The sequence below is a fragment of the Tinamus guttatus genome, unplaced genomic scaffold (assembly GCF_059628265.1).
Source record: "Tinamus guttatus ecotype Peru unplaced genomic scaffold, ASM5962826v1 Tinamus_guttatus_pri_ptg000211l, whole genome shotgun sequence".
In the NCBI taxonomy this organism is placed as follows: Eukaryota; Metazoa; Chordata; class Aves; order Tinamiformes; family Tinamidae; genus Tinamus; species Tinamus guttatus.
In genome coordinates this window covers 9,283,462-9,311,062 of record NW_028288745.1, presented here as the reverse complement: position 1 = coordinate 9,311,062, position 27,601 = coordinate 9,283,462, and the positions used below count along the sequence as shown (strand labels likewise).

The 27,601-nt window shown below is 36.4% G+C and overlaps 1 protein-coding gene across 1 annotated transcript; it reads left to right on the top strand.

The window, feature by feature from the left end:
* The first annotated feature begins 7,782 nt into the window (after nucleotides 1-7,782).
* On the top strand, nucleotides 7,783-19,376 carry MTF2 (metal response element binding transcription factor 2). The gene is made up of 12 exons (XM_010216136.2): nucleotides 7,783-7,878; nucleotides 8,226-8,326; nucleotides 8,635-8,783; nucleotides 9,792-9,887; nucleotides 11,245-11,313; nucleotides 12,132-12,255; nucleotides 14,334-14,401; nucleotides 14,806-14,976; nucleotides 15,644-15,752; nucleotides 15,959-16,017; nucleotides 16,156-16,260; nucleotides 16,875-19,376. Exons 1-12 carry the CDS (start codon nucleotides 7,803-7,805, stop codon nucleotides 17,227-17,229), a joined length of 1,482 nt encoding a protein of 493 aa, XP_010214438.2. The 5' UTR covers nucleotides 7,783-7,802; the 3' UTR covers nucleotides 17,230-19,376.
* Nucleotides 19,377-27,601: the final 8,225 nt, after the last annotated feature.

Here is a 27,601-nt window from a genome sequence, read left to right as displayed (position 1 = left end):
GAATCACAGTCATGAAACTTAAAATGGCATGGTTTGTAAATGAAACAGTTTGTAGCTCCATGGTGCACTTTGGCAGTGACATCTGAAGGGGTTCTTGTCCCAAGCTGCTTGTTTACATTTGCTGTATTGTGCTGACAAACTGTTCTATGTAACAGATCAGTGAACTGAGCTGGATGAAAGAACAACTCTGCAGAGGGAGACCAGGAGCATCTTGGGGCAGTTGTTACAGCTGCAGAAGCACAGGAGTATGAAAAGGCCCAACATGGCACTGCTGCTGAGGAAAAAAGGCGCCTGGAGACAAGAGGGAGACTGTTCGGTCTTGCATTCTCTGCCCTCCTTGCATCACTTTTTTTCCTGTCTTTTTTCTTCCTCTTATATATTATTGTTGGAGGCACTGCATGAACACTTAAGCACTCTACCCTTCAGTCAAAGTGACGGATCAGCAGCTTTTAACACAGAAATCCAACTTTGTTGACTTTAACCAATAGAATTGTCCTGATCTACTAATTGCAGACTGATAGCTTGCTGCTGAGAATTTTGGGTAGCTTGTCCTCAGAGAGGGTCAATAAAGAATGATAAATCATAAAAATAAAGAGTAATAGCCATTTTTTGAGACTGCAGCATGATATTTCAAACTGATCGATTAAGTAGATGAGTAGGACTGACTTGAATATCTGTAGCTAACAGCCCGACCCAGGGCTGGCAAGGGAGTGAGTGTTCTCATACTAAATGAAATTGCCTTCTCAGGGAGTGGTGAAAGCGCACTCCCCATTTTGAATCATGCTTCAACAGCTAAATTAATATTTGTTACTTATCAGAGATCTTCTGGAAGACCTCCTGTCTGCTGGAGTGTGTTTCTTGGTCAGTTTCTGGGTGAGTGCTAAATAAGAATATGGCCACAATATAGTCTGTATTGAACAAAAAAAACCCCTCTGTGCCTAATACACACAGCTGTGCATAGTCTAGGACATGAAGTGTAGCTTAGTCCTGTGGATTTAAGAGATGGTGTAGAATTTTACATCACCTGAGTCTGGAATTCAAGTAAGGCCATGTCTGTTGGATGTTCTGCAATAAAAACTTGTATGTTTTTAAGATAGTGGAGAAGTAGTTGTTTAAATAGTCCTAATTTTTATTGATTACTTTTAAATGGAATCATAGGAAGGTACTATGGAGAGAGTATTCTGGAAGATTTGAAAGCAAAGTCTTAGGAAATGTGGAATACCTAGAATTTGGATCCGTTTAAAAATGGGCAAGCAAAAAATATACCTCATCCCCCTCCCTCTCCATCTTAACTTCCTACAGTGCTTTCATTTTAATGGCTGGTGTAACTTGTAGGTCCTCTGCTACCTAGCTTGAGAGCTGGAACAAAAGGGAAAGCAATTAATGTGGTAAGCACATAGTTCTTATGCTGCTCAGCACTGACTTTCTTGTGAGACTCTCCAGAAGGTACATGGAATGCAACTCCCAAGTTAGCTGCAACTCTTGGCCTATTATAATAAACTAACCCAATTTTCAGTCTACATGTTTTTTAAGTGAAAAGTAGCAGATCAGGAGCTGCTTCATAAGCTGCTTAGTCATTAATTTGGCAATAGTATCTTCCGTCAAAAGAGCAATGTGGACAACTGTGAAGTAATGTGCCTTATTGGCACAGATCTTCACAATAGCTACTTCAGACATAGTGAATTTAGTCTGTTATGTAAGTCAATATGTAGACACCTTATTTAAATGCTTTATGACAGAAAATGATGCCGAAGGTACTTTTAATAGTATACTTTGAATGGAGTTCTGGAACAAGCTTTTCTAGTGAAAGAAAAAATCTTCAGAAGCATCTGGTACTCCCTTTATATGTAAAGTTCATCAAAATACCTTGTTGATTTAAATGAAAATCCTTACTAGCTGATGTATAATAAATAATTTTTGTGTTTGTGCTTGCTTGTTGTGCAAGATTTTTTTTATACCTTTTTCACATCCTGAAAATAGGAGTAAAACTTTTTTTCACCTACTTTTGCTCTGAAATTAGTTAATCTTATAAACTGATTTTTAAAGTCTTCTGTAAAGCCATAGAAACATTTCTTAAGCTGTATAGAGGTCCATTAGCCCTAGTGACTGCTCCAGATGATTTAAGGTACACACTAGAATCTATTGACCTATTAACTCAGGCTCATAGAGGTAATTTGAAGCATGTACTTTTTTAAATATATCTTCATGGTGTGTCCTTCCCAAGCAAAGATATGTTAGCAGGAATGAGGATAGATCTTAGCAAATATTTTCAGACTGCTTTGAACTATCCTTATTCCACTTACTTTGTGCTGCCTTGTATCTGCATAGTCAGAAAGGCTTTAGGAACTGATGAAGGGTCTATTTTTTTTTTCTCTTCACTGACTTAGGCTCAGGAGCAAATCTGTCTGGAAACTACCTGGTGTTTGGATATATAAGTTGCAGCACAGATAAAAAGGAGAGAGTAGGATGTAGTGATAACAAGTGCCAAGGGCTAGGGGTGTTGCTGCTTAAACATAAAATTTAAGCTACCGTGCAAGATAAGGGGCAAAGTCTTGAGGTGATGTGTAAAAGGTAGTTATTTTAAATGAATGGAATTTTTTAAGGATGTGAGCTTATTCAGAATTAGGGGGAAGGCCAAGCACTGTGGAAGAGCTTCAAGCTACTGCATGGCTGAATAATGAAAGAGCAAATGAAATCTAGTTCAGGTAGAACTAATAGTGAAAAGAGAAACAATGGCCTCTGAGCTGACTACTAGCACTTAAAATGAGAATCCAGGGCTTCCAATCATTCTTTGAAATTTTAAACTCAATGCCTATTTATGCCCAAGTTATATGAGTTACTGGAAGGAAAGGAGTAGAGAGAAAAATGAGCTATGCTGCTGTGTTGTTAACATTGTAAGCTGCATGTGAATGCTGTGTCTATCCTGGCCCATTTATCAAGGATAAAGAAGAATTGGACTAAAGTAGCAGCAATATTAATGAACTTCCAGGGGCAAAGCAACAGAATGGGTAGAGTTCTTTATTTTGGAAATGGATCGGATGTGTGTGTGGGGAGTGTCTCAAAACCAAAACCTGAGCTGCAAAGGGGGAAGGTGGAAAATGGTAGTGCAGAAAGCGGGGGGGGAAGTGCCAGCTGTGAGGCAAACAGAGGTGCTACTTCATCTTTCCTACACAAAAGAACACTTCCTGGAAGATTCTGTGTGTTTTTTTTTTTTTTTAAATAATAAAAAAAAAGGACATTGCTTCTGTCTGCAACAACCTGATGGTGGACAGGCCTTGAAACTGGTGGTCCTCTTGTCCATGAGGCTGCCAGAGGGCTGGATGAAACTGATCTGGCCTCATATAGCACCTCTTCCCATCAGGTCTTCTTTTAGCTTTTTACTAGGGTGAAAAGACACTTGAAATAGCTGCCTAAGTTTCTTGTGTCTAGTTTGCTTTTTAGTACAAAAACAAAAAACCCCAAAACATTGATTTGTCTGTAGTAGGTAACCTCTTGCATTCTTGCTTGTTTTTGATGGCTTAAGCCATTTTAGTTCCTGTCTTGTTAGTGCTTTCTGATTAGTTCAGTGTTACTAATGCTAATAGTGCTGCTTCAACTATCCTAGTGAGGTGAAACTCAGATATTTCCATCTCACTTAGTTCTGGTCTCCCCTTGTGTTTGCTTGGTATGTACACATTTAGTTTCCAAAGATAAAATGTGTTTTGTTATAGGAATGGTAACTCTTTTTCACAGTCTTTAGTTCTGTGCATCATCTGTGAATATTCTTCCTCATGTTAGGTGGTCTTATTTTGTGATGTGCTGCATTTTTCTTGTTTTTGTATGGTGTGCAATGTTTGGGAGCAGTAGGCTCATCTGTCATAAAAGTTCTTTGATGTTCAGGTCATGGAGGTAGTTCCCATATGATTTCTTTTAAGTTCTCATATGCACTTATATATTTAGTTATGATTGACACAGTCTCTCACAGCATTCTCTTGGACAAGCTCTGGAAGTGTGGGTTAGATGGGTAGATGGTGAGGCAGATTGAGAACTGGCTGTATGACAGAGCCCAGAGGGTTGCGATCAGTGGTGCAGAGTCTAGTTGGAGGCCTGTCGGTAGCGGTGCCCCTCGGGGTCAGTCCTCGGTCCAGTCCTGGTCAATTTATTCATCAATGACCTGGATGAAGGCACAAGGTGCTCCCTCAGCAAGTTTGCTGATGATACTAAACTGGAAGGAGTAGCTGATACTCCAGAAGGTTGCACTGCCATCCAGGGGGACCTGGACAGACTGGACAACTGGATGGTGAAAAACCTCATGAAGTTCAAAGGGAAAGTGCAAGGTTCTGCACCTGGGGAGGAATAACCCCAGGCACCAGTACGGACTGAGGACCAACCTTCTGGAGAGCAGCTCTGCAGAGAGGGACCTGAGCGTCATGGTGGACAAGTTGGTGCCCTCATGGCCAAGAAGGCCGATGGGCTCCTGGGGCGTGTCAAGAAGAGCGTCTCCAGCAGGTAGAGGGAGGTGATCCTGCCCCTCTACTCAGCCCTGGTGAGGCCACATCTGGAGTATTGTGTCCAGTTCTGGGCTCCACAGTACAAGAGGGATGTGGATCTACTGGAGAGAGTCCAGTGCAGGGCTACAAGAATTGAGGGGCCTGGAACATCTGCCCTATGAGGAGAGACTGAGGGAGCTGGGCCTGTTCAGCCTGGAGCGAAGAAGGCTGAGAGGGGACCTGAGCAGTGTCTATAAATACCCAAGGGAGGCAGTGAGGAGGATGGTGCTGGCCTCTTTTCACTAGTGGCCAGTGGTAGGACTAGAGGTAATGGCCACAAACTTGAAGCATCAAAAGTTCCACAGGAACTTAAGGAAAAAGTTCTTAACAGTGGGGGTGACAGCACAGGAACAGGTTGCCAAGAGAGGTTGTGGAGTCTCCTTCTCTGGAGATCTTCAAAACCCGCTTGGACGCAGTCCTGTGCCAAGTGCTCTAGGTGACCGTTTGTGTGCAGGGGGGTTGGACTAGCTGATTTATAGAGGTCCTTTCCAACTTTAACGATTCTTTGATTCTATGAAGAGGCTATATGTTGCAATAATGTACTAGAAGATGCTGATTATTGGTGAAGTTATTTATAATTTTGAATTTCTCATCTGAAGAAAGGTTAAAAGATGTCTTGTTTTCATCCCTTAATGTTTTCTTCTGATTCTAAGGGAGAGGAAAAAACTGCTTTATATTAGAATTTCAACACATAGGAGAAATTCATTATTTGCTGGAAATCTCCACAGCTATGTTTGTGTGTAACGTGGTGCACGAATGCCTTAATTTATATAGAGCTTGATTTAAGCACAGTGCTCAGCCTGGGCTAAATTCCACCCTCACCTGTGTGCGTATGTTTTGTTATTTTTATCTTTATTTATTTTTAATTCTAAGCAGCTAGCTATGCAACCAACCGCATTGATAGTGCTCTTGCTACCAAAGCATTAAGAGCAGAAGTAGTTTAGTAGTTTCCTCAGGATTTTAGAAGTCTGTCAGTGCACCTTTTTAACTCCTGTGACTTACTTTACATAGGTGATCCTGTGTTGGGTGTTCTTGATGCCTCCTTTCCTGCTTTTGATGATTTAATGGAGAGATTATGAGCTGGAATGTTTGTCTCCTCCCTGCCATACATTTATATGTGTTGGTTTCACAGGCGTTTTTTCTTTTATAAACCTTTCTCTGTCAAATCTGTAGAATTTCACAGCTGCACGGGCACTTATTAAAGCTGCATACAATTGGAAAACATGACCAGGTTGTTAATTACCTAGAGTGACTTCTAGTTGTAAATCACACAAATAGTGACTATACATGGTTTCTTACTTTACCTTCATTTCATTTACCTTTTGTCTTACTTTCTTCCTTTTAGAGACTCTACAGGGGTGGGTAATTCACTGGTCCATAAGCGGTCTCCTTTACGTCGAAGCCATAAGACCTCAGCATCCTTGACTAAGCTGTCTGTACGTGATGGACAGAAAGCTAAAAAGCCACTGTGTAAATTTGAAGAAGGTCAGGATGTCCTAGCTAGATGGTCAGATGGCTTGTTTTATCTTGGAACTATCAAAAAGGTAAATATTTTTTAACTTGACGGCAGTGATACAATATTATATGTTGAGTAAATACGACAGTAGTGTTGTGTCACTTATTTAGTATTAAATGCATTATTTGGTTTAGCCTTTTTACACATGGCTTCCACTACATTTTTTTTTTTCCAGATAAACAAACTGAAACAGAACTGCTTCATTATATTTGAAGACAGTTCCAAATCCTGGGTTCTCTGGAAGGACATACAAACAGGCAAGAACTTCAGTGAAGTAGTCATTGTTTGGTATTTTGTTTAGATTACTATATCCGTTAAAATAAATTGTTACATTATATTCTTGAATACAAAAGAATAGTGTAATTTATTGTGATCTGGCATTGTCAGCTAGATTAAAAAAAAGTCCCCTTCAAACAACTTTTTATCCTTGCTGTTATAATTTTTCCCCTACATAACTATGTAGAGGGAAGAGAGTACTTTTAAACAATAATCATATTTTGGTTTATTTGTAGACAGGTAGAGTATAATATTTCATTGTAACAAAATTCTGGGCCCTCATGTGTTGGCTATGATTTGTGTCTTTTTTTCTTTTTTTTAGTTGAAACAGTATGATACAGAAAGCAAGCAAAGACTAAAAAGTACCAGATTTGAAGGGAATTTTCACATTTAAATGTAACATCATAGCTGTTTTACAGAAAAATCCGTTACAGATTTTGAAGTATTCGTATATTATGAAGAAATGCTCATTTAAGTGAGATGCTGTTGTACATTAACATTTATTTTTCAAATACTCAGGGAATAGAAAGTGTTTTGATACTGTAGTTCTGATGGATGGAAGTTGTAGCGACTGTGAAAATAATTTGGAATTTCTTTATCGTATAGAAGTAATGAAAAGCTGATCTGGCCCTTTCTGCTTGTTGATGTTTAGGCTAAACACTTTTATCTGCTAACAGGACGAGCTTTTTATTCATAGCATAAACATACTGCTTTCCAAGAATTTTTTAAAAATACTTCTTTGTTCTATTTCTGTATAGTATTAGTTTATTATCTTTTATTATGATGATCTTGACTTAAATATTAGTGCATCAGTATAATGCTTAGATAAATAATTTGTATTTTAGTTTCTTTCCTAATCAACAATTTAGCATTGTCTCTTAGCTCTGCTTTTGTTGTTTGCTTCTGCATGTTTGCAGATAGGTATAAGAAGTAATACTATCTCTTAGTCTCCTAAGTATCTTAGGAGTATTGGAGTTTAATAGTAAATTTAAAGTGCCTTGGACTGTTCTGTTTCTGAAAGATATGCACCAAATCATGCATATAATATTTATATGAAAAAGATGTGAACTGCTGTTAATAATAAGTTATCAGTTGTCCAGATAGGAATTGATGTGTATTTTTTGATTCTGCATTTACATTCCTTCAGTTATATTATTATTATTATTATTATTATTATTATTATTATTATTATTATTATTATTATTATTATGGAAGTGTTGACAGCCTAGTGAATAGGCAATAGATAGCCTATAAATAACCTGTGCTTTATGATAAATGATGTAAAAACTTGTAGAAATAAAGTCTGTAACATCTGAGTTAATTTTTTGTTTTCGAAGTTAAGCTCTGTAGCAATCTTTTTCTACAATGCAAGGATCTGTAACTCACAGTAAAAAGCTGTGCACACGGTGGCTGTTCCAACTGCAGATGTAGTCTGAAAAAAATGTATTTTCATCTGTCTAGGAGCCACCGAGAGTGGGGAAATGGTCTGTACAATATGTCAAGAAGAGTATTCAGAAGCACCAAATGAAATGGTTATATGTGATAAATGTGGTCAAGGTAATTAGCTCTGTTTTTTCTATTTACTATACTTTAAAAATACTTTGATTTGTTTTTATTTTTTTAATATGTTTTGATATTTACCTAGTTATGACTGACTGCTCACATGCTCTTAAATTTAATAGCTGTTAGAGGCTCTTAACTTCTCAGTGAATAGTGATAATCAATTTTTAAGTGAAAAACATCTGTTATGTAAATAAAGTTCTATTTTTTTCCACTAAGAGATTTTGAAAGACCATTTTGAATATGATATAATGAAAGATAATGGAACTATGGTGCACTAATAGTATATGCGTATGCATGTATTGCCATTATAATAACACTTAAATTGATTGTTTCTAATACAGGTTATCATCAGCTGTGTCACACACCAAATATTGATTCCAGTGTGATTGATTCAGATGATAAATGGCTCTGTCGACAGTGCGTTTTTGCAACAACAACAAAGGTATGTTTCTAGAAAAACAGTTACATATTTTTTTGGAGTTGAAACTGAAAAATAAGAAAAATAACCTCTTTCAGAAATTTATCCTTTTTATTTTGGTTTGTATGGTAAAGTTTTATATGTTGTAACTGACTTTTTGTTTAAGAAATATTCAAAAGTTGATTTTCATTTTATTTTTAAGGAAATGGGTTAGTATATAAAAGCACAAATACAGATAAAAGTGTTTTACGAACAAATTTTCATAATTTCCAAATTGAAATATTGGAAAAATATTACCGTCTTTATAAATGTATGCATTTATTTTGTCCCAGAGGGGCGGTGCGCTTAAGAAAGGACCAAATGCCAAAGCACTGCAAGTCATGAAACAAACGTTACCATATAACGCAACAGAACTTGAGTGGGATGCAGGTCATAAAACCAATGTCCAACAGTGTTACTGCTATTGTGGAGGACCTGGAGAGTAAGTAAATGAATATTCTCTAAGAACTTTTCTCCATAAAACAGCTGCAAACTTTGGCCTTGATTCCACAGACTTTTACTTGTGTTTTGTTGTATTCTCCTAGATGTCGTTACTTCCTCATTAGAACTTTGTGATTAAAGTCAACTTAGTAAGGCTATCTGTGCGAATGCTACACTATCCTTTGCTTCTATTAATAAAAATACATTGGGTTGCTTCCTTACATCAGTAATACAATATGTAATTTTTGTAGTGTAGTATGTTATGACATGTGATCCTGTCTGATTTTACCTTAGTATCATGCTCTGTGTTTCAATTACTGTGTGGAGAAGGTTTTCTTTCTTCATATAGAAACATTAGTCTTCTGTTTCCTTTTCTTTTTTTCTTGAGGCAGAACATTTTTTTATTGTTTTTATGAAAGGATCGTTCAAGGATGGTAATGTCAAAAGTCTCATAAGGAAGCAAATCTTGAGTATTTTTACTCATATACAGAATTCTGATTTGAGAATTTTATAGACTTGAACAGGCACCACTTTCTACGACTGGTTCATTTTTCTCCAGGGAGAAGCTGGAGGAAAAAAAAATTAAACTATGAAGTTTAGATTGGTTATTCAAATATCTGAAGCCTCTGGACAAATTACATTCAAGTTACTGTCTTAATGCTAGTGTGCCTTGCTTTGGAAAATATCAAGGATGCTAATCCTGTGTGTTGGAGGGGGTCAAATAGAGTTCTTGATTTCTTACTGAAAATGAAAAAGTAGTTTTCAGAGAAAATTCATCTTTTATTTGACAACTTAATTTATCCTTTTATTAGACTACCTCTTATTATTCAAGGTCTCTCCTAGAGACTTTTCATTATAGTATTAAATCTTACTGATATATCCCTACAGATGATCGTGCTTTTTACACTATGAAAGTTAACTCAGTCAAAAGGTTCCCTACTATTTAGTTTATGTACCATTTTTGGTAACTTGTTTTAACACATCTTGTTTTTCTTTTCTGTTGATTAAGCTGGTATCTGAAGATGTTGCAGTGCTGCAAATGCAAGCAGTGGTTTCATGAGGCTTGTGTGCAGTGCCTCCAAAAGCCAATGCTCTTTGGTGACAGGTAAGAAGCTTATCTATACTTTATGGTGTCTTTATTTAAAATGCAGAGGATATTTCATATGTGAGCTTTTTTTTTTTAAACGTCTGTATTATGACAGTTTTTCCAAAACATTGAAATGTGTTTTGTGTAGATCATTATACAAATTGAAGCTTGTGTTTAGCTGTCAGGAAAATGCAGTTTGTCATCTCTAAAAAAATAAAAATAAACAAGAGTGATAGAAGAACGGAAGTGATGAATACTTGAATTCAAACTGTTATTGACTTCACTTGCATGGAAGTCCATTAGACTTGAATTAGTACTTGAATCCTGGGAGGCTGGAAACTTTAAAGCAGACTGCTTGAGTGGGCCTGTATGCTAGGTAGGGGCTTCAAGCTCTAACTGTGTAAGTGACTAACATCCCCCATGCAACAGACACCATGCTTTAAGGCACATAGTTGGGGTGTGTGTGTGCAGTGGGGCTTATCTAACAACAGTTTGGAATCCACTGTTAGTGGAGTAGCATACAAAGGATGGTTTTCTGGCTTTATTTCCCTGCTTTTTCCATCTCCTGTAGCTCTTCTATATGCTTATCCCCACCTAGATGTGCTATGCCCTTCCAACTTTTTTCCTGATTGCTTAAAACTATTGGTTTGAGGAGTAGGAAAAGCTGCAGAACACTTAGGGGGGCTGAGTACTGTGCACATCTTCTGATCCTATGGGCTAAGAGGAGAGTAAAGGAGATGAGCAAGAACACTGGTGTGCCGCTTTGTTTTAAGGGGAACTGGAGTGGTTAAAAGCAGGTGAGGGGGGAAACAGGTGAAGTGAGAAGAGTTAAGGAGCATCTCATTCATTTATCTTTTAGTAGTTGTGCTAGAATCTTTGGAAGAATTGAGTTAGGACCTAGGAAATGCCCCTTTAAATGCACGCTTGCACTTGTGCAGAGGTTTCTGCATTCGTGAGGATAGGTTGGGAACATTAAGGAGTGTCTCCGGCAGTGCGTTCACACGCCGAGGGACTTGCTCAGGAGTGTAGTGTCACAGTGTTAGTAGGGAGCATCCCATCTTGGGAAGATAAGAGGGAAGATCTGAAAGATGGAGTATAGTAAGTAGGGATATTGAATTGGCCAAGTAGAGGTCAGCACAAATTATGGAAGTGGGTGAAAGGAGATGGAGGACTAGGCATCTCAAACACCATGTGGCTTGGGTTCTAGCACGCTTATTTCAATTTTTTCCCTCCTCTGTCCTTGATAAAAAAGATGAAGAGTCCTGTCTGAATGGTGAATAGCTCATAATATATGGTGTGTTAAAGCTTTAAATTTGCAGGTGTATGTACACAGACACTCATCCACCCACACATATACATATGTATATATTTTTAGGTTTTATACGTTCATTTGCTCAGTTTGCAGTTCTGGACCAGAATACCTCAAACGTTTACCCTTGAGATGGTAAGTATCATTTAAATAAAAATGAAGAAAAGTATTAGTTGAATACCTGCTATTTTCTTTTTGGTACTTTAACTCTCCTTGCAAATAAGGAAATCCACTTGTTCTCTTGTTCCTCTGAGTTGCTCTTACTACTTTTGTGAACAGGGACACTTCCCTTCAAAACTTATCTTTAAATGCACAGCTATATTACAATTGCATGTTTTGGAGATTTATCCCTGGGATTGTTAAATTGCAAGAAATTACAGGCTTGTCATATGTAAGAGGTTTGAGATATCTAAGCAAACGCCTTTTTGCAGGTTTAGAGTACTGCAATTAGATAAGCCAAATGTAATGAGTACAAGAGGAAATATCTTGACACACTCTGTAGTAGTTTTGTTGATGAGGTTTAATGTTTATTTGTAGCTTGAAATCTTTTAATTGTAGCTGTTATTAGAAATTATATGCAGCTTAATGGATATAATTGTTTAAAAAATAAGTTGTGCAAACTACTTAATTTACCAAAGTATTTGTATGAATTCAGAATTGATACATTCATGTATGAATTCTGAATCAATTAAATATGCTGCTGTTTTAAATCAGTTTTGAAGCCTAAACAACATGACAAGGAGAGGCAGAATTGAAACATTTTAAAACAGGACTCACTTAAAGAGGACAAATGACAAAAGAGTCTCAATCCAAGAAACAAGATTATTTCAAGTTGTGCTCTGTTCCACCAGCCAAATTATGCTGATATCTTTTATACTAAACTATTTTAAGAAAAAAATGTGCAAAATTAAAGGTTTTTTTTCTGGTTTTGATTCAAATGTTTCTAACTTTAGGGTAGATATAGCACATCTATGCCTTTACAACCTAAGTGTTATTCATAAGAAGAAATACTTTGATTCAGAACTTGAACTCATGGCATACATTAATGAAAACTGGGACAGATTGCATCCTGGTGAGGTAAGTAATTGAAATACTCTTTTTCTTTTGTCCTAACAGTGCATATGTCCTGCAAATTAGTGGGGAATGTGAGTCTTATGAGTAATTTTATCTAGGAGATTACCTTTATTGCCTTAAGATCTGGTAAACCAAAATGAAGAAGAGAGCATCTTTAATTTCTTTATAGAAATAGAGTGCTTTGGAGTGGTATACAGTTTTGAGCTGCAAAATTTCTGAAGTGGTACAGGTAACTACTAGTTTATTTCTAACATAGTAACTTTATTTATTCTATTATATATATATGTGTGTGTGTGTTTGTCTGTCTTTGTTTTCATTTTATAATTGTCACATAGATCTTTGATATTTTCATGTGCACAGACCAGAAAACTTGAATGTAAACCTGAATATAGAGAGCATGAAGACGTTTTCAAAGTCTCTAGGTGTAATACTTGACAAATCATTGTACAGAGATTTCCTCTTTTCTCACTTTTTCTAACAGGAGACTTGATCTGTTTGTTTACTGGTCTAAAGATTATTTTGATCCTTTTTCACTCTGATTCTATTGCTCATCAAGGCATCTTGTTCTCAGTTGACTGCTATGCTAGTTACTTTTCTAGTTAACTTGATTTACTGCGCAGTTATGTTAGCGTTAGAGGAAATCCATTTCCCCAAGTAAATTGACTTCATATTTGATCAAGAGGAGCAGCGTGGCTATTATTATTATTTTGTTTCTGCATGTAGGGGTCAATGGCAAATTTATGGCTGAGTTTGAAGTTGAATGCTATGAATAGTTTTTTTTTTTTTTTCTCTTGTGAAATTGTTTTAGATTTGAAGTTTTTTTTAATGCAGGTGACATTGAATTGTTTTGAAAGTTTCATGTCCTGAGTATATCCTACTTCTGTACTTTTCTGTAAATTCATACATTTGTAATCAATTTCTATCAGCAGCCGCAATGTGAGAATCAAATGTATGTTTCTCTGCTTTAAATTAGTAACACCTATTACTTACATTCATAAATAACAGAAAGTCCTTAAAAATGCAGGTGTTCAGACAATATGAGAGTTAGAACTTTGTTTAAAGAGAAATATTGATATTCGAACTTTATTGCAAGATGATCAGTAGTGTCATGAATGAGGCTTCCTTCTGTGAGATATGTTAGAGATCTTAGCTAAGTCTATTAATTTCTATCATATCAAGTCAGAAGTTTTAAAGAAAAGCTTTCACAAAATCAGATAATAGGATGAGATGATTTGTCTAGCTTACTGTGTAGTTGACAAATGTCTATAGGCTGTTTAATTTTGACTTCTGTTTTGTTTAGTATTGAGATATGCAGAAGAAATGAACATTCATTTCATATAAATTAACTTTCTGTAGACTGAAAATCATTTATTGTAAAACTGTTGGGACAAAGAAGCCATGATATTGATAAGGGAACTGGGGCTAGCTATCTGCCATTTAATTGGAGCACACGTGGCATTTTGAAGAAGTAGAGGAGTTGCAGCCCTTGATTTGCTCCTCTTCCCACCCTCCCCAATTCAATCCATCCCTGAAAAACACACAGCTCTGGGTCTGGAAGAGGGAGGGAGAAGAGGAGAAATCCAGAACATGAAAAGTCACCTTTTGTCTGCTAAGTGGTATTTTCAATTCCTTAGGCAGTATTTTTCCCTTCTTTGAATGAAACTTGCTTCATTTCATTCCAAAGCCTGCATTTTCTTAACTTCAGCTACTAAATTGGGGAAAGTATTGTATGTTGAATAAAATTTTTTTGATTAATCATTTGATTGATCTTTTTGATTGATCTTTTTGATTGATCTCTTTTGATTAATCATTTCTTTATTAAACAGAGACTATACATAGAAAGAATAAAAGGACCATTTGAGTTCTTTCTTCAGGTGGTTTTAGTTGAATAAGAGTGAAGTCTTAGCTATATATGAGGTAGAAGTGGTGGAATTTCAGATCCCCTAGGCTCAACAAATATTTCCACAACAAATATTTTGTAAATGTATTTGACATCCAAATCTATAGTTTTAATGACTTAAACAGGATCTTTTGTATTGCTGAAAAAAATGACAGATTAAATAATTTTTAATACTTCACAGCTGGCAGATACACCAAAATCTGAAAGATATGAGCATGTCCTGGAGGCATTAAATGATTACAAGACCATGTAAGTTGTGTGGTGTTTTTTTTTCCTCTAGATATTATTTTCCTTATTTTAGTCTATAGTAGATTATTTTTCAGTCTCCTTCATTCAGTCTGTCTAATGATCACTGTGTCTGAAGATGACACTGCATTTTTTTTTACACAGAAATGCTATTTCTCTTTCAGAATATCATCACATAGCTATTGGAGTTAGAGTGGAATCCAGATCCTGAGCAAAATTGTATTGATTTCTATGCTCTTCACACTTTGCATCCTGTATTTGAGAGTGAGGATTCCATTAAGGGAAAAGGAGGAAGAAAATAGCATTAGAATGAATAGCTTCATTTGCATAGTTTTGTTTTGCACTTTTATTTTTAAAGCTGCTTTCCCTAAGATCTGAATTTTAACAATTAATTTGAATGTATCTAGGTTTATGTCTGGAAAAGAAATAAAGAAAAAGAAACACTTGTTTGGCTTGAGAATTCGTGTTCCTCCTGTTCCACCAAATGCTGCTTTCAAAGCTGAGAAAGAACCAGAAGGAACCTCTCATGAGTTCAAAATTAAAGGCAGAAAATCATCTAAACCTATTCCTGATGTGAGGTAAAATAATCCAATGATTTTAGCAGTGTTGTGATAGATTTGAGTTAGTTTAGGTGTAGTTTTCTTGCCTACAAAAGATCCTTTTCATTATATAATGTACAGGTGCACTTTAAGAATATTTAAAATATGTACACTCGCTTAGTTTCACATAGTACTTAAAGGTGATTTTGAAAACAGATTGTGTGAACTTATTTAAATAATATCGTATTAAGATCCTACTGAAAAAGCATGAGATTTATCAGTAAGAACAATTAAAAAATATCCCACTTTGCTTCCAGTTGGGAAACAAAATTCCTTCACATTCTGGGCCTATTATGCAGTGATCTTAACTAGGATTCTAAATAGTAAGTATGATATGGAGTTATAACTCATTAGAGATATGCCATCTTTTTTAGCAAGTGTGATCCCATAGGTAAGCACTTGTTCATTCCTCTTCAACATTATGGAATGAGTAATGTCGCTGGAAAGATCTTGTGTCTGTTTGTTATATTATTCCAGAGACAAATATGTAGCTTTGTAGATGAAATTTTGGGTTTACCAAGATAACCTCATGTAGTGCAATGTGTTAGAAATAGACATCTAAGCATGTATTCATTGCCTAAAGAAAACATTTGTTCATTGACAAGTATCTTTAATAATACAGCACAAAATATAAATTTTTTTCTAGGGAATTAAGTAATGGTATAGAAAGAAAGGGGAAAAAAAAATCAGTAGGTCGTCCACCTGGTCCCTATACAAGAAAAATGATTCACAAAACTCCAGAGTCGTCTCCTCTGGTAAGGTTTTGGATGTTTTCTTTTTTTTCCTGTAACTGGATAATCATTTCTGAAGAGGGGGAAAAAAAAGAACCTCTTAATCTTAAAAAGTGATATATATATATATATATATATATATATTCTCTCAGAAAAAAAAAAGGTAATTTAAATTAAATCTAAAAGTGTGTGGTATTTTTTTTTTCTTTCTTTCTTTCTTTCTTTCTTAGGATAATGAACCAGTTCCGGTGATGGAGAGCCCAGCCTTGGAATTACCTTGCTCTGTTGGGTAAATTAACAAACAAACAAACAGAAAACTCTGTAAACCTATTTGAATAGCCTCTCCCTTTCATTTATTAAATGTTAGCTCAGTTTGTAATATAAGATTACATTCATTATATGGCAACTCTGTTATCTTGCGTATCAGGAAATCTGATGGGACTGCGCATTCATCTAATACCTCAGATGTGGAATCCACAGGTGCTGCCAGTATGAAAGAAACTACCTCATCTAGCATTTCCAGACATTATAGGTAATTGTTCAATTATTCTGTATGCTATAGTGATTAAGATTTTTACTAGTATTTTATTTATACGTTATGGTGAAGGGAGACTAAATAAGTGATTTAGTTAATAAACAAAGTTATAAGAATCCTACAAGAGATATCTTGCCCCAAAGGATACATCTTTTGTTGGGTGCTGTTTTGCACTTGGATAATGTCATAAGCTCCTACTTTCATTACTGCATATAAATCTGTCAGTTTTGGATATGCACATTTCTTCTGGCCACATGAAATACATTTTTGGAAAGTCAGAAGTGTAGGACTCTTAAAGTAGAACAGATTTTGCAGTGCTTCATATTTCAGAGTTTTGATCACAAAAATAAATTCAGCTTGCAAAATAACTGTACCTATATTTTAATTTTCAGTCTTCACTAACATCAACTCTCCAAAACTCCTTACAATGTAGCTTTTTATAATCGAGACAATTACAAATACAACTCTACGATTTTTGAATAAGGACGTAAATACTTGGGTCAATGAAAAATAAAAGAAAGTCATGATTGAGCTGTATCAAAATAACTAATGCTGAAATGTAAATTTTAAGTAAGTGTATTGGAGTTAACGCTGTCTTTTTTTATTGTTAGTATATCAGATTCGAGAAAAAGGACTCGTACAGGAAGAACTTGGCCTGCTGCAATACCACATTTGAGAAGAAGAGGTCGCTTTCCACGAAAAGCACTCCAGACTCAGAATTCAGAAATTGTAAAAGATGATGAGAGCAAAGAAGATTATCAGTATGATGAACTCAATACAGAGATTCTTAACAATTTAGCTGATCAGGAATTACAGCTCAATCATCTAAAGAACTCAATTACTAGTTATTTTGGTGCAGCAGGTAGAATAGCCTGTGGTGAAAAATACCGTGTTTTGGCTCGTCGGGTGACACTTGATGGAAAGGTGCAGTATCTTGTGGAGTGGGAAGGAGCAACTGCATCCTGACTGTAGGACTGAACATTATGTTCACTGCACTGTCATCTGTAAGTACAGTTCATAATGCAGAGCCACGAGGAAAGTGTGTCTTTAATGTGTTTCTAAAAACAAAACAAAACCAATTTAGCCTTAACATGTAATTGTATCATTACAGCTCTTGTGATAAAGACTTATCTTTTTAAAATCTGATCTGAAATTTAAATTTTTTAATCTGAACATTGTTAGATTGTTTTAGTTTGGGATATTTTGGGTTACAGTTGCTTAAAAATGTGCATGGTGTTTAAAAAAAAAAAAAGACATTTTCTAGAGAACATTCCATGGATACAGTTATTGTGATTTAGAAAAAATACTTTGTAGATAGCACAAATCTTTGAAAAATTTTGTTTTTCTTACCCAAATGTTTGCAGAAATGTATTTCTATTTCAATACTTTCTAGATTTCGTAAGTGCAGTGTATATAATGCCTACTGAAGACTGTAAAATACTGAAGTTTTCTTTCAAGCAAAGTGTAAAAAAAAAAAAAAAGAAAAAAAAGAAAAAAAGAAAAGAAAAGAAAAAATATATTGAGCCTGTAAATTGCTCTGTGACCAGACTTCATTGTCTTCTTAATATATTCTTTGTGTGTGTGCGTGTGCGCATATGTGTGTATATACATATGTATATATGCACACACATACTTGTGCGTGTGTATATACGTGTGATTGTGACCTATGCAATAAAAATTATGGGATTGGGCAGCTTTTGAGTATACATCCCATAATTGTTTTATCAGGAATAGTTGCCAGTATTTACACAGCAGCATTTCTTCTCAGGCTTATTGGGTGCTGTTGCTTTCTGTATACTAAGGAAAAGTGTCAAACCAGTGCAGTGTGTTCTGGCAATGGGTGCAGTTGTTAATGTTCATATGCTCTAGGTAATATATTCTATTATTTTCCTTGTGATTTAACTGTTTAAAAAATAATTTGAACATTTTGAACATAAACTCTACTAGAAATAACACTTTTATTGTGGCACATTGATTGTAATTTTTGTCTCCCAGTTATAAAGTAAGTTGACAGGAGTCACACACAAGATTCCTACATACATATAGAAACAGTCATATTTTGATAAATGTAGTATGAACAAAGTGTATTATTGCACAGGGTCAACAAACAGTATGTTGCCATTTGAAGTAACATTACTGGTTTTATTACAACATTACCTCTTTTGTTTTTATAAAATGTACCAAGTTTAAAATTGATAAGTTTATTTTACTTGTAGAAAAAAAGTCAGAAAAGTCTCTTGCCAGTATTAGATGTCTTTCTTTGCCTACTATTTTTGAGAAGTTTAGCCAAAGAGTAAACAGAAGAATATTTTTACTTTGGTGGTTATTTACTGTACTGCATAAAGTTAATTTTCTTACATGCTTGCAGTTTACCACCAAAATAAAATTATGTAACATTTATAAATGACAAAGTGGTTTAAAATGTATTGCCTGAATTAGTACTTATTTATTCTATTGCTTAAGTATTTGTGTCTCTCTGCTCGTCTAGAACATCTTGAAAAGGTTTTTGTTTTGTGTCATCTTATAGCCAAAGGAAGCAGAGAAAACTTGTTATCCTGTACTTGGTTTGTGGCTGGCCAGGTAATAAAATTAGCTTTATTAAAATGCTAATTAGGAACTGCTACTTCTGTTTACCTTCACTAATTTTTTTTTCCCCTCACACCTTCAGCTATTAATTTAATGTTGCCTTGCCTATAGCTGCAATATTTTGATTGAACAACAACTTCATGTTAATTTTTGAATGTTTATATCTTGGGGTAATGCAAAATGTAAAGCCTTTGTAACCTTACTCGCACCACCTATATCTGTCTATATTATTTCACTTTATCTGAGTCCTTTAATTCTAACTGAACACCAGCAGTATTTTCAGTAAAAATTCAATTGAAGATAAATATTGGAATGTATTTGGGGATGTTAGAGGTGCGTGGGGAGAAAACGCTTGTCAAACTTAAGCTGTCCATAGACTTAACTATTGTGAATGTCATTGTTTCATTTTATTATGGTGGTTGACTTGACTCTGATGTTCAGTTTGTATTTTTGGAATTGTTTTTTTTTTTTTTCCGCTAGAATTAAAAGACCAACATTAAATGTGTGTATTTTTTGAGAGAGGAGAATGAGTTTTGATTCTGTATTGTGAAACATGTACTTGGTGGCTTCTTGCCATCTGTTATTCCTCTATATGTAGCTTCCTGTATGACTGTGGAGATGCTTGCTCTGCTCTAACTTGTGTTCTAGCTGTGCTTGAGGGATACTTTGTTTTAAGGTCATGTATTAGGAAGTGCTGCAGTGATGCTGCTGTAGATACCACTGGGATAGTAATTAGAGCACACCTGCAATGCCTTTCTCTTATTTATGTGAATTTTAATGTATGGAGTAATGGAATGTCTAAAGCACAAACAATTTTTCTTGTATATGGTTTTTTCATTAGTATGACTTAGTTATTTGATGTGTTCATCTGTGTAAATGGATATAATCCAGCCTTGATGTGGTCAGTGACTCCGAATTGTTTCCATGTGTGTCAGATGTAGTATTTTCCTATTATGTATTATTTGTATTACTGTATTATTTAGATCAGCAAACTTGATCTTGCAGCCATTTTAAAATGTCAGCATCCTGTAGACGAACGTGACCGCAAAGAAATTGCATGTTGTTATTGAGCATTGTAAGACAACACTCATAGCAAAATACTTGTTGAGTCATTGGTCCCAACAGGAACAACTTCAAGAGGAATTTGGAAAAATGGCTGTGCTTTTATAGATGTAGGGGACAATTTGAGTACATACTGGTTAATGTTGTAAAGGTTTATATTTTCATTTAGCATAAAGTCAGAAATAATCTAAAAAAGGGCCTTGTATGTGAAGGAAAGGCATTTGTAATCAAGATGAGGGGAAGTAAATGGAGAGAAATGGAAAAGTGGGCAAGTATTGAAAACGTCCTGCTAAAGGTATAAGTAATCTTCAGTTTTGTATTTTAAAAGGAAATTGGGTGAATTGAGATGAAACATGACAAGACTAATGGAGCTATAGTCAGAACACAGCAATAAACTAGACGAGAATATTGGTTCTGTGCACGGAAAGGGAAAGGATGAATCTTGCAAATGCTATGCAGGTAAAGTTTTCAGTCTTCAAGCCATGCCACTTCTACAGTTGCTTCACGTCTGAGTTAGATGGTGAGATGGCAAGAAATGATGTTCTCTAGAAATAAAGGCTCAAGGGGGAAAGTTTGACATTCTCTTTGGGCCATGTGGAACTTGAGTTGATATTTAAACCACCCAAAGGGAGATTTCAGATGTACTGAGAGTTTAGTTAGAGCATGTATTGAGGCACTTTAAATCTGATTTGTCAACCTGAAATTCATAGGCAAGTCAGTTTTTGCAAACTGGATCATCTGCAGGTGTGGTGTAAAGAAGAGGAAGACAGAAAAAGAAGTGGAATTCTTTGGAGTCCCTGAAGAAGGTTAAAAGGGTAATGGCCATCTTTTGAGAAGGGTAATGCAGAGGAAAGGAAGTAAAGTAGGAGAGCATTTAGAAGCACCCTGATCTCAAAATCCAGTGAGATTGGATTTTGACAGTTTGCTCTTATTTTCAGTTTTATCCTTCAGCAACAGTGAAACAGTGGATTTTATGTTGGAAGCTTCACACTTAACTTTTTTGGGTTATGTATGTCTTAGCTGTGTATAATGCACCCTTCATATTCTGTTTTTGCTTCCTGTTACCTGCTTCTGTTTGTTATTTCTGTGATCATTCTTGACATACATCAAAGTTTTCACCAGTATAGTATGGATGATGTGTGTGTTATTGTTTTAAGATCATTGTAGTTTTGAAGCATTTGCTCAGTCCAGCTGGATTCTGAGTCTCTCTGACTCTACATTGTCAAAATCTGACAGAAGTTGCCCTGCAAAATGTTTAGATATCTGTTTGAAGGCTGCCGGATTACTCTTATGAGCTCATTTATGTTCTGTGTAAGTTCTCCAAAACCTGCTTTACAGCAAGAAGCTAATAGTTCCAATAGCTCTAAATCAAGCTTGTTCTTTCTATAATCACTGTTCCTAAGAACTTTGTTGTTCTCTGCTGTGTCTTATTGAATACTTTGAAAGTTGCTGGTTTTGTTTTGTTCAGTCAAGTATGTCATCATGCAAAGTGGTAGTTTGTTTGCTACATACGCTTTACTCTTGTGCATGTTACTAAGAATGTTATGCATTGTGTACATTAGGTGCTCTTCAGCTGCCAGGCAGCAGATTGGAAAGCAGTAAGATGATCAAATTCCAGACATCCATAAGCAGCAGTTGGAAGTTGAGGGAAGAGGAAGTAGTGAATGAACAACTGCAAAGGTATTCAGGCTATGGGGAGGGAAGGATGAGCCTGAGCAGCAGAGGATCAGAAGTAGCACTAAGAATCAATAAAAGGGACAATGTTGAGTTCCTTTCTTAAAGAAACAGAAGTTTTAGTAAAAAAAAAAAAAAAAAAAAAAAAACTCCAGGTAGTTTAGGCGCTTGCCTGCACAGCAGTCATTGAGAGGTAAGTGCTGAAATTGAGTGGGAACTTCCTTTGGTTTGGCTCCGGGTACCTGAGGTGGCTTCCTTCTTCCCAGGGTTGTGCTGTTATTCTGCGGAATAGAAGAGACTGGAAAGGATGTCTATAGCAGAGGCAGCATGGGGTGGGGGGCATGGGAGGGTTCAGTTCTGTTCTTCTGCCCTCTTCAGAGAACGTAATCGAGAGTTTTCTCATTAACTGCCTGGGACTAGGCTTCAGCAAACTGTAGCAAAGTGGGTTTTTTGTGCACAGCTGTGGGCATCTTTGGGGACTTCAGCTGAGATTCACCACTCCTTAAAATCCTTGTGCATAATAGAAAAATTACTCTTTATTAGAAAATACTGTGTCAGGTACCTTGAACATGAACCATTTGTGTTGAAATAAAGATCCAGACTATAGGAATTGTACAGTAACTGGGCAACTCTCTGCCTACCTTCCACCCTGGTATGCCGGTTAGGCAGGTGGTGGATAGTCTTGAAGGACCTAATTTCCTGAAACTCCGTACATCCTAACCTTGGGCTTGTGGGCTATACCATTTCCAAGTCTTATTAGCTATCCTCAGCTATAGCAATTCATAGCATGAGAGAAGACAATACAATTCAGATGTTTCTAGTGAACATTAAGTGATATAGGGGTGTTTACTCTTACATTTTATTTATTTTTGCTTGCTTTCAAAAGCTGTGTTAACTAACTAAAGCCATGTTAACTAGCAACTAAAATGGTTGGTTTCAAGAACGAAATAAAACCAAGGAATTGTACAATAAGGTGGATAGTTTTAGGTGTGCTCTGCAATAATGTTATTTACATTCTGCTTGTTTACTTCTTAGCATTTCTCCTGTATGAATAGTGGCTTTCTGTTATAAGGTACTATGGAGGAGAAAAAGCACCTGGAAGGAAAGGCTTAAGGGGTAAGATGTTGTTCTGTGATAACTGAGTTTCTATCTCCTAACATTATCTCCTATCTTTACCAGTGTGCAGGAGTTGGTAAGTTTTCAAGTTGAAGTCTCTCAAAAAAAGTGAATTGTTCTTTAGAACTAGATGTGACATGCAAACTCTGAGATATTAAGGAGGTTAGTACAAGGCCCTGTTAGTTCAAAGAGATGATTGCCATGGCTGATTGGATAATATTTTTGATAAGGTGGTCTTACCTCTGCAGCGCTCTGGCTATGGGCTGAGGACAGTGCTGCAAACTGACAAATCAGCTGGACTCCCCCAGGAAGCGCTGCTGGGCGCGTGAGGTAACCACGGCCTCGTGCTAGTCCCAGGTCTGAGGGTGCCAGTGTTGTGGGATGGGGAAGTTAAGGCAGAAGGTTTAGTTTCTCAGAGGTGCCCTTGCGAAGACCGGAAAAGGGAAAGGGCACCAGGGAACATACACACATATTTAGGATATCTTTTTCCAAAATGGCTTTTGATCATTTTCCCTGCACGGGTACTGTTCTGAGTCAAAATACAGTTCCTCTGACTAGCAATTGTCCTTTCAGCAATATAGCATTGTACCTCAGTGGGTTTTTTGGTCTCTATTTCAACTGAAAACAGTAGAAAAAAGGAAGTTCCTGTTTCACTCTGAAAAGAGTGGTTACCAGGCTTCTGGCAGGCCTGACTTAGTGGTCTTGTGCAATACTAAACAGGTTCTGATTTGTCCTGGCTATTACTTGGAAGCCGAAGGAACTGCTCCAGAGTCCCAGGCTTCCAGTCCCACATCTGCCCATTATCTTCTTGATAATGTGGAATCATTAAATATTCTTAACTAGTAGTATTTTGTGATTTTTCATTTCTACAATGTGATGATCTCTTTTGTTATTTTTTCTGTTTCCTTCTGTTTTTCTGTAGGTGTTATTTGTGTTTTCTTTAATATGTTGACTATATCTGATCAGGAATGCAAATTCTTACTTTTGTAAGATAAATGGTTTCTTTAGAGGAGGAAAAATGAGAGAATTTCTGGAAGTACTTAGCAGGAAATCAGATAATGTTGACTGCTGAAAAGTATTTTGTTATCATAATTGCATGTGACAGGTACTGCTTGTTAACTACAGATGCACAAACATGCACACAGATTAGAACATACTAAACTGAAATTATCTGTAAAATCCTTTCTAAAACGGATTTTTGTGGTGTTTGTGAAGACAGATGGCCATTAGTCTTCAGCAGTAAAGTGATTTTTCAAGATTTTCTAGTTTCAATTTGCTGCTGTCCTTTCTGTGATATTGTGAGCTTACCAATTCCCATTAATCGGTTCCTAAGGAGCAATTCCTCTCACTTTTCTTAATGTGAGAGACTTAGGACTTGAGTATTACTTGCTAGTAGCTAAACCAACTAGACAAGCAGTTACCCTAAGTCAGAGCTGCTGATTTGATACCAATCTGTCTTGACATAGGCTGGCCTGAGTTTTTAGCCTCTCTTGCATCAAATAGGGAACTGCTTTGGTTTGCCAGTGTCAGTGTCCTAAGTGCAGTTTACCTGGAGCCAGGGATATCCCCGTCTGCACTAAAACAATTCAGACAGATGTTTTCCCGAGTTACTTTTTCTGGAGTCCCAACCCTAGAGTATGTTGACCATCGAGACTGGCATCTAGTGCTGTTTATGCTAATTTTGGAATATCGATAAAGAAGCATATGCTAATTTGGCTTTTCAATAAAGAAAAAAATGCCACTATGGTGCTGGTTTTATTATGAGGCAAGTATCAATCTTATCCAACTGAGTAGTGTGTGAATATTTTTGCTCTGGACGAATATGAATTACTAGATAGATAGTTGTGAGGAAAGTAGTACCAGATAGCATGATAACTTAAACAAGGATACAAGGAATGCTTGGCAAGTTAGAGTCCACAGTATCTACTCTTGCCTCCTGGATTCAGACAGGCTGGTTAGATTTGGAAACCTTATTGCCATTTCTGATAGGCACTGACTCATTTCAAGTCTGGTTATAAATTAGTCTTGTTTAGCACGGTCTGTAGCCCTTTGGGCAATATAGGACCCACCATTTAGAAGAAGCAGTTTGCTGGTCTGGGGAACTGGATGCTGTGTTTGCTGTGCTGGAAGCTTGGTGCTCTGAGAACTTGGTCTGGGTACAGAGTTACTTGAGTTAGCAACTTGCCAAAGTAATTACTGCACTTGTGTGCTGCTGAGGTCAATACTTATTAAAACTCATTTGCTGTTGGTTCTTTTGAGTTCTCCAATCCTGCATTCACTTTTGTTTCCAAAACACACATATGGTGGATTAATCAAGTTTTCATATTTTTTTGATAAACCAGAGTGCTGTCTTATTGATAGCCTATTTAAGTTTAAAAAAAAAAAAAAAAAAAAAAACTAATCAGTTGAGGGGAATCGTCTGAGACTGACAATTTAACTGACACACCTGCTGTAATTGAAGAAGCTACTACTTTTATTTTCTGCAACACTGTGAAATGAGAGAAGTGACTGGCATGGGCCCTGCAGTGCTATATGTAAAAGGACCAGAGGTTAATTTTTAAGTATAAACAAAGCAAGCAGCCTCCTGGGGCAGCAAAATAGCCAACATATGTTTCTTAACACCACTTTCAAGAAAGCCATGCTGACTTCTAATGCCAGGGTAGAGGTTAGATTTGTGGGACAAAAGTACAGTAATCATAGAATCATAGAATGCTTAGGGTTGGAAGGGACCTCTAGAATTGAAGCATTTAATTTGACTCTCTGGACTCCAGCTTGGTCTTCAGCTTTGCTTGTACAGATCCACCTTTTCATGAAGAAGGGGCAAACCACACCTGGTCTGGACCTATATCCTGCACTGTGGGGCAGCAAAAGCAGCTTTGACTGGAAGCTCTGGTACAAGGTCCAATGTTCAATTCTCCCACTTCGTAATGTGCAGAGGATATTAAAAAAAGTGGAAGCCAGGTTAGAGACAGGTAACCTTTACCTGTTGTGCCTTCTACCAGCCATTTGCTCCAATTTTATCAGCTCATCAGTTCTTAAAATTTACTTCACTCATTTAAAATGTAGTATGTCAGTGGGATTTTTCTCAAAATGCAAGGCTCAACTTTAACTGGAAATCAGTTTTTGCAAGGTTATTTACAAGAGTAATTTTGGTTTAACTATCACCACTTTTAAAACATTGACAAAAATATATTCATAGTGGTTAAATGAACAGTAAATTCCTTGTCTATCCCAAGTAAGTATTTACCTAAGATTTTCAAGCGATGGCTATTAATAGAACGTGAGGGATCTTGTGAATAATGCTAGCGAGATGGAAGGCTTTTTCCTTTAGAATGGCCCTGAGTAATGGAATAGTTGGTTCATTCTGCACACAGGTAAGATACATGACAGTACAGCTTGAGTTCTATCTGGAAGGTTCAGATGAAGTTTTAAATAGGGAGAGTCCCTAAACTTTAGGAATAATTTTTAACACCTGGAAAAACATCTACCATGGAAGAGGGTAACAAGAGTAGGAAAGAATTTCTACCTGAGATAGTGACATAGAGAATGCTTCATTGCAAGCAAGCTTATAAGTAGTAATGTCACAGTGCTTCTACATTCTTATATGGCAAGTGAGGGGAGGCTGAATAACAAAAATCAGAGGCTATTTCTTTTGGCATCGATTATCTGTCTATAATGCCATTAGAGCACTGGCAAAGATACATTACTGCAGTAACTGAATGTTGCTTTGTACTCTGCAAAAACACTGTTTTAAGAGTAACTCTAACATTTGGAATTGTGTTATCCATTACTAGTCTCAGGAGCATTGCTGACTTCTGCCTCAATTTTGCACAAGACAGTGCCTACTGTTCCAACCTAGAATTGCTCCTACCCTCACTGCATGCAAAACAAAGCCACTCAGCTTGGGAGGGATATACTGCAATTGTAATACAGAACACTTATTAATGATGGTGCCAATACTGAAAAATTGAAGACTTGCTAGCTGACATAATCTGATCTCACTTCAGAACTAAAGCTCTTCACTTCTACAAAGATTATGGAGGATGGGGTTCAGTTCTGATCTGGTGACTTTGTAAATTGGGTCATTTGCATGAGGGAAGAAGTTAAGAGCTGCATAACAAAGTTCTTGTGAGCCTGGTATACTCAAGCTTTTGCAGTTTTCATAGATAAAGCATTTTTCCTTTATTATAAAATGAAGAGCACAAACACAAGTTTAAGCTTCATTTATTGAAAATATTAAGGTTTTGCATAATCTTATTCAGTATCTGCAAGTCTTAAAACACAATCTGAATAAAAAATCCATTAAGAAATAGAAACTATTGTAGATTGATATTCTCCTTTGTACATTTTATACAATCAAACTCAATTTGCTCTTCAAAATCCAGTTGAAATTTTATTTAATTGCAAGTTTAAATGCCAAATCCTTCACTTAAATGTTTTCCAAGTGCTAAAGTCAAAGTAGTTAATCTTTATCCTGTTTAAAATTTTCTATAACCAGCTGAACTTGGATGGAAATTTAGTAATTCTTAGTTAGAAAATAATACTTTCATGCACTTGAACTCTGCTGACAATTGTTGCATTATTTTCCCTATACCAGAGACTGCTGTCCCTAATCAAAGAGGCTGCGGCAGTTTAGTCTGGTGTCTTATCAGAAGCCTGCACTCGGGCATCTTAAGCTCCTACCCACACTGAACAGGATAAGCGAAGTGCAAGGACATTCTGGCTTGTTTTGGCACTGGATGAATAACCTCTGAGAGAGGCAGAGCAGATTAGCTCTGTTCTTAATCCTTTGAGAGGTGCTCTAGGAAAGCTTGGCAAAGCTCACTGCTAGAGTGAGCTGAAAGCTAGAATCTACTAACTTAAATATAAGAGGTAGATGTCTTAGGGTTTCACAGAGCTG

Coding starts and splice junctions, on each gene's coding strand:
- MTF2 (XM_010216136.2), top strand. CDS start 7,803: ATGGTCTGTACAATATGTCAAGAAGAGTATTCAGAAGCACCAAATGAA. Junction 14,402..14,805: donor TTAAATGATTACAAGACCAT/GTAAGTTGTGTG, acceptor GAATGTATCTAG/GTTTATGTCTGGAAAAGAAA. Junction 15,753..15,958: donor CTCCAGAGTCGTCTCCTCTG/GTAAGGTTTTGG, acceptor TTTCTTTCTTAG/GATAATGAACCAGTTCCGGT.